Source organism: Schistocerca cancellata, chromosome 10 (genome assembly GCF_023864275.1).
Source record: "Schistocerca cancellata isolate TAMUIC-IGC-003103 chromosome 10, iqSchCanc2.1, whole genome shotgun sequence".
Lineage (NCBI taxonomy): Eukaryota > Metazoa > Arthropoda > Insecta > Orthoptera > Acrididae > Schistocerca > Schistocerca cancellata.
Window position 1 is genome coordinate 130,826,904 of NC_064635.1, and position 14,945 is coordinate 130,841,848.

The 14,945-nt window shown below is 40.0% G+C and overlaps 2 protein-coding genes across 2 annotated transcripts in view; one reads left to right on the top strand and one right to left on the bottom strand.

Annotated features, from left to right (window-relative positions):
* Positions 1–14,945, top strand: part of LOC126106355 (basic proline-rich protein-like) — a 109,596-nt gene that overhangs the window by 45,174 nt on the left and 49,477 nt on the right. Inside the window, exons 4-5 of the mRNA XM_049912607.1 lie at positions 2,528–3,032; positions 4,066–4,160. Coding sequence (XP_049768564.1) covers positions 2,528–3,032; positions 4,066–4,160 — 600 coding nt within the window. The remainder of the gene's footprint in view (positions 1–2,527; positions 3,033–4,065; positions 4,161–14,945) is intronic.
* The window catches only part of LOC126106356 (speckle-type POZ protein-like), a 497,553-nt gene continuing 496,599 nt past the window's right edge, over positions 13,992–14,945 (bottom strand). The window contains exon 4 of the transcript XR_007523336.1: positions 13,992–14,001. The gene's annotated coding sequence lies outside the window, so the exon portion shown is untranslated. The remainder of the gene's footprint in view (positions 14,002–14,945) is intronic.

The following is a 14,945-nucleotide window of genomic DNA, read 5'->3' on the forward strand; positions in this document are numbered from 1 at the left end:
TCAGTCTTCTCGGTCTGGGACCCCATGACCATGTTTCCATGGAAAGATTGCCCCCATTTTCTCCAGTTTTTAGATTTGGTCTCAGCTTTTATGCCTTTCATTATGTCTGTTTAATCTTCCTTATTGTGTAATTTGACTCCCACATTTAGCAGATCCTCTTTCTTCTGTGACTAACTTCGGAATCGCAGGACTGATGACCTTGCTGTTTGGTCCCATAACCCATCTCAATTAATCATCCATGTAGTGCTCACACTGACCACTTAGCTCTGGAGGTGGATGAGGGATAGGTTGGAGAAGGTTAGAAAAGAAGAGAATGTCATATTAACCCCAGGATAAGAAAGGGACTGTCATGTTCCGAGGAGGAGAGACAGACATAGTGGGAGGCATCAGAGACAAAAAACCACTCAGTCATTTCAGTCCAGAGATTATGAGCACAGAGTGGGAACTAAAGATGGATTGGACGTAGAGAAGTGAGTAGTGCAGTTAACACTTTGGAGTCCGGCCACTCAGAAGAATATCAGGCCTAAGAAGGCAGCCATTTATGCCATTATTTAAAGTGTTACTGGCACATATGTAATTGATGTATCTTAAAGAGTAATACATATGAAAAGGGATCAAATGTCAAGATTTATTATTCACATTTACTTTTTTACTGTGGTGGCTTATATATTTTAAAATAATCATGACAGAAAGGACACTTATCCTCCCAAGAAGGAAGTGCGAGGTGAGTTATTGTGTAATTCCTTCCTCTCAAGTTCCCAAAATTTCTTGCCGACTCAACAAACATGATGTATTTGTAGCAGAATTACGGCAAACTGCAGAACCCAACAAGTACTTGCACGAAATTATGTCAGTGTGATCATATTGGCTCAGCCATTCAGGACGGCAGCTGTTACGGTGGGGTTAATGTTTCTTTAAGAATAATTCTAGAAACTGATAACAAAAGGCAGTACCACTCAAAGAACAGGTATCCAAATGTTTGTACGTTGTTCTCGGATGAAATCAGTCGAGTTTTCGAGCATTAGAAGACTCATGTGCAGACAAAATCGCGGCCCTACCTATGCTAGGGTGCATTCTTATTGACAGAAAGTTGTGGCTTGAGCTATGCTGGAGCTTGATCTCCAATGTGTTAAGAACTACACAATGCTTGTGTAGGATTGACCACTGTTATTTTGACTGAGTGCACGAATGGGTATCAAAGAAATGCCTGCCTTGAGGACAATTAGAACCGAGATGATGAACGTGCTCTACAGCGGGACTCGAGGAACCTGAGTGCCTACTACTGCTACATCACATGAGCTATTTTGATCCTCACACCCGATACCAGTTTTCTGAACTCCAGAGATGGGCACTTGTCCTGTGACCCAACCTTGCATCTACACTCACTGGGACTGGACTTCCATTAACACATTTCTTCTATTTTCTCTTTCTTCCTATATGCTTCAGTATTATCTTCATTGGTTTTTACATTTTCCTCTTCATCCTTCTTTCTCGCCTGTGCTCCCACTCATTCTTAATTGCACTACCCTTTTCTGTTCCTCTCTAATCCATCTTTAATTCTGACTCTGTCCTCGTGTCTAATGATCTCATCTATAGATGAGTCTTCAATTTCATCTTCAGTAAAGTCACAAAATACTGGTGTACAAGCATTAATTTTCTTCATTCGTGATCTCTGTACAGATATTTTATTCAGCTGTGTCTGCTGTATAGATTTTTACTGTGGTGTACTACTGTTCCACAAAAGTTTTCAGAAGTGCAACCATTTGATTCAGAGCTGGTAATGCTTCACACGATACTTGCGTTTCTTGGTTTTTATGTTTTACGTTTAAACAAAAGGGTGAGTATCCGAGAAAACTGGTGATTTATCATTACAGAGCTTCATGTCTGGGAATGTAATTCTTGCTCATGATGCTGTTGAAATAGTCTGCAACTGGTTGCTTTTGTAGGCCTGGTGAAAGTTGAAAAATATTCCTCCTGCTTGTAACAGATTGTCATAACAGAATAAAAAGAACCTTTAATCCAATATTGTTATGTTTCGTGTACAGCAACTGGTGCAGAACTACTTCCATTTCACACTAATCTGTGTCCCTTCACTTGAGAACATATTTAATTGCCCCAACCATGTTCCTTCTGTTAACTGGCTCACATATGCAATTGTTTGTGCCACTAATAATGTAAAAAATTGTTGAGACGGGAAAAATCAGAAACAACACCTGGGTATATGGCATTAGGGAAATACAGTGACTGCCTTGTAAAATATTTTGTTGTGTTTCTCATCCTTAGGTGATACAAAAGGTATCATTACCATTTTCAACATAGAACCGAAACATCGTCAGGTGATGCGAATATGTTACATAGTAAGTTGCCTGCTGAAGATCTCCAGACGCACACTCACAGTGCGACTGTATCTGTGCTGTTATCATAGCAGAGATATGCTTACATTGTGAATGCCACTCCAGGCATCTAACAGTTGCCTTCTGTGATGGAGATGCTTTTGTGACGGAGATTTTGTTTGCTTTTCTTTCAGGGCTCAGATATGCGTCAGGCACCTCGACCGAGGCAGGGACATGACATGGGACCGAGGATGCCTCCCGGTGGCGGAAGTGGCTACGGCCCGCCTCGTCCGATGCCTCCGGCGCCACCTCCGCCACCCCCGCCCGGCCAGCCCGGGATCAGTGGCCCACCAGCCGGCCGCTACCCGCCGCCCCCACCACCGCGCTATGGCCCACCTCTGCCACCCATGCGGCCTCCCCCGCCACCCCCTTTTGGCCTGCTGCCTCCTGCCCCACCACCCCCTCCGCCACCCTCGTCCGGTGCTGCGAGGGCCGCAGCTGCTGCCGCGGCCTTCCTTTCACGACCTCCCCCTCCGCCCCCACCTCCTGCGTGCAGGGGATACGCTGCACGCTGCGGGGTGCCGCCGCCCGTGCTGCGGCAGCTGTTGCTGGTGAGACCGCCCCCTCCGCCCCCGCGGGCAGCTCCCGGCCCTCGGCCTCCGCCTCCTGACAGGTGCCCTCCCCTTGGCCAGCCTCCCGGTGAGTGAGTGGCACCACCTCTTTTGGAGATTATGTTAATTTTTGATGCCTGCGATATTTTTATTTTTCACTTTGTCTCTCTGTCTTTTAAACTTTTTGCCCTAGGTGGTTGATGGTGCACAGAGTTAATTATTGTAGCAGTTGTAGTGGAAACCTAACAGTTGTTAAAGAACGTGTTTAAGCATATTTTTGCCACTGTCAAAAAAAAGTTTTCTTAAAATGATTTTGCAAACTTGAATAATGATTGACAGCTGATGTGCAGATTCCAAAAATTGCACTTGAGTAATAATATTTGTATTGACATTCACTCATTATTTTGACCATAAAGCTTTGTTTCTTTGCTTTTACAGCAAATAAAATGCATGCAAGAAAAATGCTGTAAATTGCTTGTGTTCAATGATTCTAATTGAGCTTTGATTTTACTCAGCATGCATTTCGCATGGTTGGAGGGTTTGAAGTTGTGTTTGTAGAACGAAAACAATATTGGAAAGAGTGAAATTCATGTAAAGATGCAGTATGTACTGATGGCAGGGCTTCTGTCATGCAGTCAAGTAAACCATATAAGCAAGGATTCTTTTACTTTTTTTTTTACTTTTGATAAAATATTTGTATTATTTATTGTTGTCTTATAACAGTTTGTGTGTAATATTTTATAAATTTTGGTACTAATTTAGGTCTCTTAGTACTGATCATAACAGTAAGGTGCCATAAACCTTTAAAGAGTATATTTCTGGGGGTTTCCTTCAATAGATGCCCTGTTTCCAGGTTTTCCTTGGCCACATTTCCTGTCATTGAGGGCTATCCATGGAACAGCTAAATGCCTTGACTACTGTCTTCTCCCTGATGCTGCCTTTTAAGCGATTACACCATGTTACATTGTCTCTTCCTGCCACATACAGTTCATTTTAGTAAGGCAGTAAAAAAAAAAAAAGAATTGTTGGCTGTTTATGTAAGCCACTTCTGTGATACCCAGTCTGTGTTTGAGTGGGGAGCAGAAGTGTTCACCTGCAATACTTTCTGTCGTATGTCTAAGGTGCCGCTGGAGGCTCTTCGGTTGAAAGGATGTCACTGCCAGATGACCTCAAGAAGAAATGCACCGATACCCAGTGTGACATCTGCTCTATGACGGTGCGTACACTTTCCAGATTTCGTGCGAAGCACTGAAATATGAATAATATTGTCTCATTTTCCTGTTGATTATTTCAGATAATTTGTTCGTTTGTCTTACTGCGTGATCTTTGCTAGTGAAGTAAGTTATGACTTTTCTTACTGCAGCATCTTCCCTTCATTGAACACAGTTGTACAATACAGGTGTGTTTGGAAGCAACGGCTGTATTGTATGTGTATATGAGAAACTTTATGTTGCTTTGTGAAAGGAAATATTATTAGAAATATACAATTGCATTTATTATATTTATTACTTGCAAAGCACTGGTGCGGCCCAAACTAAAGTGTAATGTAATTGGATAGACAAAAAATTTACTCAACAAGCGGCAGCAGAACACACACATAAAAGGAGGGTATAATTAGGCAAACTTTCAGAGCCTGTGGCTCCTTCTTCGGGCAGTAGGTTTGAAGGGGAAGGAAAAGGTGTGAAGGACTGGAGAGATTCAAGAAAAAAGAGGTAGATTTTGGAAAAGTTGTCGGGAACGGGGGACATTGGAGACTTAGTGGATGGGATGAGAAGGAAATACAGCTGAAGTGTGCGCAACACATACCATGCAGGACTTACAGGGGTATTTATATCGAATGTATAAAAGTAAAAGCAACAAAAATGGTCACAGGTGTTTCTTGTCCCCCTCACAGGAAAGTGTCAGAGATTTGAAAAAACTGCACTGGCAGATGCTTGAAGGTAGACACAAATTATCCCGTGTAAACCTACTTCCAGAGTTTTGAGAACCACCTTTAAGTGAGAACTATACAACACCCCTACATATTGTTATTTAGAAGACAAGGTTTGACTAATTACGAGCTGCACAGAGTTGTTTAAGAAATCACCCCTCCTGTGCCCCCATGCTAGTGTGAAAAAGGAAGAAACCCTACTCACGGGTACAATGGTTTGTGGAGTTACACAGGAGGAGGTGTCTAACTTTTCCACTGTAAATAACTTTTATCTTCTTGGATATTTGTGGTCTTTCTTCAACTTGATGAACAGTGACAAGAGATGTATGAAACAAAGACCAAAGAAAATTTTGTGACTCGTTTAATCACAAAGATGCAGACATCATTCATCTCTTCAAAATGGTAACACACAACCAGTGAAATATCATTTGTTTCGATGATGCAGGTTACCATTGAGAGTGGAACTAGTGTTGTTGCTTGCCTCACCAGTGCTAATTTCTGTTGTTCTGTGACTAATTGAAAACTAAATTCATGCGACTTAACCCGACAAGCCACGGGGACTAAGCTTTGTCGATTTGTTCGGTAAGTGAATGTAGGTCAAAAATTAAACATCATTACTGTTCTAAATATTTTTCTTTGGTTCCTTGGAGAAATAAGTTGATAGACCAAAACACTGGTTGTTATTAAGGATTGCTGCCCACTTTTCTCCTTAATCATCAATGTAGAAGTAACATGTTATTTTATTTGTATCGCACGCACCAATGATATTATTCAACCATGCAGCAACAATATTTCAGTTTCTGCAAACTTGTTATTAAAATGCCACATCTCGCTTTATTTCTCTGTTCACAACATTTCTTTTAAAGTCAACCAACTTCGCTTGAAAAAATGCATTTGATTTTTTTCTATATAGATATTTAAGTGAAAGCAATTCAGCATTAGAATATAAAATATGATAGGAGATTCTTCATCAGAGATTAATTTATGAGAATCATTATCTTGCATTTAATCAACATCATTTCACCAATGTAGAAACTTGGTTCTTGGATATTCAGTCTTTCTGTTTTAATATTTTTGTTTTATTTTAAATTACATTTATTTATAGTAAGGAATTTTAATTTATATACTGAAAATGTTATTAAATTTGCTTTTTATCTAACATCAAAATATCAGTGTTAGCCAAAAAGACAACTACCGGCCCATGTGGCTTAAGAAGTCAAAGATAAATCTGTTCATGATAGCTATCTACTTGCTAAAAATTCAGCTTTGGTACATTTAGTACTTGCTTCACCAGTGTGATAAAAATAACTCTATTCCCACTAATACCTATTGCTTGCATGCTTGTGTGTCATAACTGTTATGCAAAATAATTATCCCTAATCAGAGGTGCCACTTTTCTTCTACCAAACACTAATATACTATTTCATTTCAGGTGTGATCTGTCTAGTCTAATTTCATCCCAAAAGTACACTGCACATATTTATTAGTTCAGGTGATACTCCCTCTCTTAGTGTAGATGAAACCTTGTAATTTGCCATAAGTTTCTGGAAAAATAGACGTACAAGTCTCCCCTAAATACATATCTTCTCGAAGTGTCAGAGTTTAGGTGACTCTCTCAACCTTAAATTAAGCCAAATTGAATAACCCTTTGACTCAACCCCCCCCCCCCCCCCCCCCCCCTTACAACAAAACATGTCACTATGTCATCAATTTAATGATTCTGCAAACTGTGGCCAATTTATTTTGGAGTTGATGAAATACTTTCAAGTTTCCAGCCAGGTGCCTGTGCTAAAATACTGCAACATTTTGAAGAGTGACGTACTTGTCATCATCTGGGGAAGTGACGAGAAATTACAGATGTTGTAATATTTATGCTAGGGATGCACTCCATCCACCTGGTTGGCAGCGGCTGAGTACTGTTTGGTGTCAAGTAATGAGGAAATACCGTTTGGTATCAGGTGGGGAGGGTTGTGAGGTTGCAGCGGTGTGGTAGTGGGTGCGCCAGAGGCTGCGACGAGCACATCAGGTGCATTCTACTGAGACACATAGAGAAATCGGTGACAGCCGAGTGTAGCATAAAGGTAGACCATACTTTTGTCTTTCAGAACACCGAGGCACTTTGCCGAGCAGTCGGCTATTGGGACAGCGTTACAAAGTAATCCTTAGGAATTAGGATTCACAAGAATCTAGTCCATAGGAACAAATACCAACTGAGTTCGGCGCGGAATCCTGTACTAGTGGCAATAGTATAGGAGTGCGCCCAGCAGTGTCCAGCACCAAGATGCATCAGGTATACACAGACAAAGTTCGAGCACAGCCTCTGGCACACTGGCTTCCCCCAGCACTGCAGCCTCACCCTGGAGGGTGCACTTAGCTCGTGTAGATATTAAGACATCAGCAATCTCTCAATACTTTGGCAAAAGTTGGCAACTGTGGCATTCTTCAAAATGTCGTAGCATTTTAACACTGCCACCCACCAGGGAAACGTGAGAACTTTTCACCAATAGTAAATGCCGGAAGGTCTACATTTATACAGTATTGTATGATGCAATAAATATTCTGATCTAGCATCGATGCTCTCTGGATTTGCAACTGCTGTTTATTTTAATGCTTTTCCCACCACAGATAGTCTTCCTGTAATTGAGCAGCTTGTAGCTTTCATCATTATGAGATGTCATTTAAGTATGGAACAGATATATTACACAATCGTTCTTACTATAAACAACGTTAGCTGCTTATCGTGCAAGTTTCTTACAATAGAGATTTTCCTCCGAAAACATGCTACCTTTATAAATAGGGTGTTACAGTCCTTGAACATCCTTTCCCATTATACATCTTTTTCTAGAGTGCCTATTATCTTTAAAAACTCACTCCAAATGTAGCTTTTCACACCAAAGAGGCTGAAACTCATTTGTCTTGCGTACATTAAGTACACATTGATGCTGTCAGTCCCTACACTTGTTCTGTGCTCACTACTGTTTCTTCTGAAGAAGTTCTACAAAAACCACAACAGCAAAGTGGGGTACATAATATTATCCATTACAAGCAACAAACACATTGAGAGAGATTTTCTCTTTGACTATTCAGAAAATGGATATACTGTTAAATGGTATTACAACAAAATACTTCTGTAGGCAGAATTATTAATAACAGTGTTGATAATATCAAGAGTGTAATAGAACTCACATTTACTGAATGTATGTTTTACAGTAAACGCTCTTATTTGTTATGTAGTCCTCAGATATTTCTATTTGCCACTACAAGATAAAACCAAACCCCACTAACAAAATTGTGGAGGTTGTTCTGGGATACATTCGGAATATTTTGGTATAAGGGACATGCGGTCTCCATGGCCTCGTCACAAAATAATAATGTAATCATGACTTATTCAGTTTGTTAGCTCATTTATCCATGTTTGTATGAAAATACCTTTACGGCAGTAAAAAGGCAGTAATTAAACGAGATACTGAAAATCAAATCTTTGTTACTTCTGTATGCTGTTAGATGGGCAGTGTGCAAGTGGGATGACACGTCCGTCTGCCCGTTTTAACCATTTAGTAATATAGGTGTGCAATAGCAACTTTGGCTGGGACAAGTGCTGCACTCTCGGTGGTGCCTGAAAACGAGTACTCTATTCTGAATTGCTACAGAGGAATAACCTGAGTTATTCACTATCTAACTAAATCATGATCACTATCAGTGTTTCTCCAATCATAGGCATCAATGTAATCTGTGGTAGTAAAGTTATAATGTACCTGTACTGTCCAGCGCATAAAAAGGTTTTTGTCACATGAGTACCTAAATGTTCCGTGATTAATGGAAACAAGTCATCAAATCTGAAGATCGGTGCTTGCTGATAAAGCGTAGATAGTTACAACCTGATCTATCGCACTAGTGTTTACTGTGTAAAACAATGGTAGAAATGTTAAAAGAACAAAATAAGGTAAAGTTTCTCTGTAGTTAACCATAACTATATATATGAAAATGGTTTGAATGAATTTAGATTGCAGAATAAAAATGGTGGTCAGCTCCAAAAATGAACAAAAGTTAAATTTGGTAAATGGCTGTAATGACTTTGAAATTGCGCAAATACTGAGCAAGAATGATAATTACGGCAACTGAACAAAATTGATTCACATGAACTTAGACGTAGAAAACATGTGTAATGTAAACACTAAAGACATTAACTTGTAATGCGATGATGTTAATTATAATTATGAAAACCAACACTTCATAGAAACTGTACTATATTATGTAACTCACAGTACTGCTGTCTGTTTGGATGGTAGTGTAATCATGACCAAACTTAAATAATCTACTTTACTGACTACTTTTCAAATGACGCCGTTAAAAACTTTCTTTCATGGCAACTATTTATCAACACTAATGTTATTTAAACAAATGCACAAAATATCAGTCACAAAATGCAACATAAAATCATAAAATAATTTTGACTACAAGAAACCCAGCATATTTTTGTCATAGAAATATGAACTGCGTACAAATCACTTTTAGTTTGAACTGATTGTGTACAGTAGTAGTGTAACATTCTATGAACAACTATAGTTATCACTGAATTTTATTACAAGAATTACTTGATTGAAAATCAACTGTTAAATTTAAATGAATCTGTTTTCTTTTAACTTTTGCAGAACTCGTGGTAAGGAAGATAGGACCCCGCTGATCTTTAACGACTTGGGTCTATAAAGTTTCAGTCACAAACTTTACGCTTTGCGTAAACACATTCCGGTGTTGCAAAAAAGTTTATTACACTGGCATGACTATTACACAACTGTAAAATTACTGACTGGATCTGACATTGTGATGAGTTGCTTGTGACGTGATGTAGTGTTTATTATCAAATTCAGTATTGGCAATATGCTCTTCTCAATTAATGAGCACCTTGAATGAATTTGGGTCTCACAGTATTTCTCATTAATTCCAAAATCTTCTTGTGACCCTGTTGCTGTGCCCACATAGATGCTCCCTAAGTTATATTTCGCCTTGCCACATACAACACCATTTCCAGCACAATCTCCATATAGCATTTGTGAGTCAATGCACATCTGTACCACACCACAGATGCTTTGCAGCTCAACTCTGCTCTCATTTGTACGACTGCAAGGTCTCGCCAACGGTGTTACTTTTACATGAAATCGATTCTCTGTGTGTCATATAGTATATATGTCCCTGACATTGTCATTGTGTTTACTACAATGATTTGATGTAATTATTTCTTACTTATTCTGTTAGCTTACATTACATTTTCATAAGTACTAACTACTGACAAAATTCATAAATACATGTAGTTACAAAAAGTGGAAAAGTGGTTTTACACTTGTGAAATTAAGTGGCTGAAAAATATTTGTGACACTGGGTTGCAGTGTTACAAAGTGACTTGCCTTCGATGTAACATGGCAAAGTACCATATGGCTTTTGGGTAACTCCTGATGAAAACAGTAGAGGTAGTAGAAGCAGCTTGAGAGTATATATACTGATCAGCCAGAACATTATGGCCATGGACATAGTATTGATATAAACCTGTCCAGGAGATAGCAGTGTCGCCTGGTGAGGAAAGACTCCTATCAGACACATGGACAGTGTATGTAGTATCAGTGAGTGTGCTGTTTGTTCATAAAATGGGAAAAACTCAGATCTGAGTGTGACTGAGGGCAGATTGTGATGGCCTGGAGGCTTGGCATGAGCATTTTGGAAACCACACAACTTGTCTAGTGTTCTAGAACAGGGCAGGTGGCGAACTATGGTGGAACTATCATCACACTTTAATGCTGGGCAGAGTAGAATTGAGCCTGAACATACATTGCACCGACCACTACTAACGATGTGCCTCCACAGCCAATGGCCAGTGCATGTGCGAAAGTTGACAATTGCAACTATGACTGAAATGAGCATGACAGTCGGCACTGGACGTTCGGGTAGTGGCAGAGCATTGCATAGTCTCATGAATCCTGATACTTTCTTTATCGTGCCAGTGATAGGGCATGAATCCATCATCTTCCAGGAGAACAGCTCCTTGACACCTGTACTGCAGGACAGAAACAAGTTGGCAGCAGCTCCATTGTGCTCTGGGGAACGTTCACAAGGGCATCCATGAGTCCAGTGGAGCTCATGCAAGGCACCATGACGGCCAAGGAATATCGAATATCGTACACTGGTTGCTGGGCTTTTACACCCCTTCATGATGATCATGTTTCCTGGCAGCAGTGGCATTTTTCAACAAGGTAATACACCATGTCCCAAGGCCAGGAGTGTGATGGGAGTGGTTAGAGGAACACCGTGGCAAGTTCCATTTGATTTGGTGGTCCCCCAGCTCACCAGATCTGAAGCTGATCAAACACGTCTGGGATGTGGTTGAATGTGGCTTCAGAGCTAATCACCCCCCTCCCCACAGTATATGGGAATTAGGTGACTTGTGTGTGCAGGTGTGGTGCCAGCTCCCTTCAGTGACTTATCAAGGCCAAGACTCATTCCCATTGATATCCATGCCAAATTTGGACATACCAGCTATTAGGTAGGTGGTCATAATATTCTGGTTAATCATTGTATAAAGCTTACCGTATTTACTCGAATCTAAGCCGCACCTGAAAAATGAGATTCGAAATAAAGGAAAAAAAATTTCCCGAATCTAAGCCGCACCTGTAATTTTAGACCCGAAATTCAAGGGGAGAGAAAAGTTTTAGGCCGCACCTCCAAATCGAAACAAAGTTGGTCCATTGTAATATGAGACACAATTTAGGTTGAATGAATGACGATACAGCTACAGTAGTTTGGTTCGAGTCATAAGCATAGCAGTTAAGCTTTACCAGGTAGCCATTGCTGTGCGTCAGGCGCTCCGTCCGTATTTTGTCGGGTACCCTTCCTTTTTCACGTGCTTCGTCTGGTTTGAATCGATTGCTTAGTTTGCTTCGATCTGAAAATTGCCATTTTCTTTGTTACAGGTGTTTACGTCACTCTTAAGCTGAAAATGCATTACTGTACTGTGTCATGCATTGTTTGTCGCATTCTGATAGTGCGTGTTTACGACCTGTCGCAGCTCACGGCATGGCTTGTGCGCGCTACCACCACTAAAAAAAAAAAAGAGAGAAAGAGAGAGAGAGAGAGAGAGAGAGAGAGGAATCGTCTCATTAGCGAAACAATGGCAAGAGACTGCTATTTGTTGTTACACTGCTGCTTTCTTTGATAATGATCAGCAAGAACCAAATAATAGACTGCATATGATAGAACATGTTCTGAACGAGAGTTAGGTGAAAATTTTTCTTCGTTTGAAAATCTTTGCGGCCGCTTCTTTAGTACATCAAATTCTGCACAGAAGTTAGTCATCTTAGGTTTAAAAATCTAGTCAGTTGCCGTGCTTCATTTCTGACTGTATCACTATTAGGCAGAAGAATAATACGAATATAAACATGACACGATACGTATATTCTTCCGCGTTTGCTGTTGTCTCACTCTAGTTTCGTAGTTTATTAGGCAGACAGGATTTAAATGAGATAGCAGCAAACATGAAAAATATGTGGCAAAATGTTTATATTCGTATTATTCTTATGGTGAAGAGAATACTGCATGTGATTTACATTTCATCAGGTTCCTATTAGCAACCATCTCTTATCACAGGTAGGAAAAAATTGAGAACGTAGAGTTGACCATATTGACAAACATCCCAAACAGTCTTGCCAGTCGGATTTTCATAGTACATTGAAATTCTGCTACATTCAAAGATGAACAATACGGAAATACGGAATTTGTATTTACTTCGTTGGATAATGTATGAAAATGCAGTGGTCAAAACTCGGGGCAGAGAAAAAAAAGCTCGTCTTGCACCCTTCTTCTTCTTCTTCTTCTTCTTTTTTTTTTTTTTTACTGGCGCAAAGGTTTTGGCGCCAGTATTTATCTTTGTGTCTACAAAGCTTGCCTGTGTAGCGCTACATATATTCGATGGCAGAAGTTAGTTGTGGCGGCACCTACCAACATTTTTCAGAACCTCTGCTTGCTTTGCACTTGATTCTAAGCTGCAGCCGGTTTTTTTGGATTACAAAAAGCGAAAAAAAAGTGCGGCTTAGATTCGAGTAAATACGGTATGTGGCAAGACATCAGTGAAGGTTGCCCATTAAACTTATCTTCGAAAACTATTATTTCCCAGTGTGGAAAGAGGGATAAACTACGGAAGCTTATATGGAAGTGGGAGGTCACTCAGACGCCAGGATGAGAGAGATCCATGCATTCAGAGTCTCCACACACACATTACAACATAATCCATTGACAGAAATAAGCTCTGCATTCAGAATCATTCGGCCACCACACTTCGTGCACACACTGTTTGCAGTGACAGTACAGTTGCTGCTCCATCAGTACTCACCCAACTGTAAACTTGAAGTGTGTATTTGGTGGACAAATTGTATTTTGTGGACAAATTGACAGAAGTGTATTACTGAACTTTTCATGTATTCTTCAAATTCTACTGCAGGAACAATTGTTGATGTTTGGGGTCTCAATACTAAAAATTGCTGCAATGTACACCAAATGTTTGTCTGCAATTTCCCTTACAAGTAATGCTCCTCTTTGAGCAATACATGTGAACTATAAAAAGTTACATTCTCCACCAAGGACCAAGCAGACAAATTCGTGTTGTTGTTGAGGTAGTTCTAGTGACATCAATGTGACAGGCAGTTTTTTGTTGCAAAACTAGGGAGACCAACATTTGATCATGGTTTTAAGATAGATGACAAACATCTGACCTTGATTTTAAGGGAGGTTTAAGGGAGAGATACAGATGCAGTAAATTTCAACTGCACAACTATGTCACATTTTCGTGGAATGGATGACAATGTAGATACAAACATTTAGAAAAAAACTGGCATAGTTTGCTTCCTTTTAGTCTTTTATGTTACATGTGTTGTGTAAGTCAATTGACAAATAAATAATGTAACAAGTGTGTTTAAATATAAATGTCTCTACAATCGACTTTCACAAGTCACTGTTATATACTATAGCAGCTGATTGGATGAGGCAAGTGATTTGTTGGTTGCCAGTACTGACAAAGATTATTTCCCTTCTCACAACTTCTGTAGATGTATAGGCTAAGTCATTTTGACTCTGCTCCTCGCATTAACTTGATCCAAACCATCTCTACATAGACTAGTATACAAAAGCTTTTCAAAATCTGAAGGCAGGAAACCTGAACAATCAATAAGACTTCACGAGACTAATATTTATAAGAGTGATCACTGATGAAATATATGGGAGAGACAGGTGGACAATAAGGGAGTCAGGGGGATTAAAAAGTTGCTATAATACGGGAGATCCTGGGAAATATGAGTGAGTTCAGCACCCTACGTGAAACATAAGCAGTTTACAAATGTGTACCATGTACATATTGCTCATTCAGGACATTGTATCACCTGAAGTATTTTTATCCAACTATTCTCAGTGTACTGAGTTAGTATCCAGTAGTGTCTGTATGATTTTGCTGCTAAAGATTTTATGGAACCCTGAATGAAAAATGTGCATTTTCTTTCCCACCATCCCTTCAATGAACAATGGGTATTGGTGAAACAAGGTGGCTTGTATCCCTCAACAATACAGATAAGTGGACCTTAGTTGTGACCACTAAGGAGAGGTATTTGTGGGAGAGCTGAGACGAACCTGTGATTCCTGAGGAGGAGGAGGAGGAGGAGTAGCAGCCTTTCCATTAGTTGCATGGGCAGCAGTCTGGATGACTGACTCAGCTTGCCTTGTAACATTAGTCAACATGGCCTTGAAGTGGTGGCTTCTGCAAATGGTTGAAAGCAAGGGGAAACTAAGCCATTATTGTTTTGCTAAGGGCATGCAGCTCATATTCTAAGGCTTAATAATGACAACATCCTTCTATGTAAAATATTCTGGAGGATCGGCCGGAGTGGCAGAGCAGTTCTAGGCACTACAGTCTGGAACTGCGCAACCGCTACGGTCGCAGGTTCGAATCCTGCCTCGGGCATGGATGTGTATGATGTCCTTAGGTTAGTTAGGTTTAAGTAGTTCTAAGTTCTAGGGGACTGGTGACCTTAGAATTTAAGT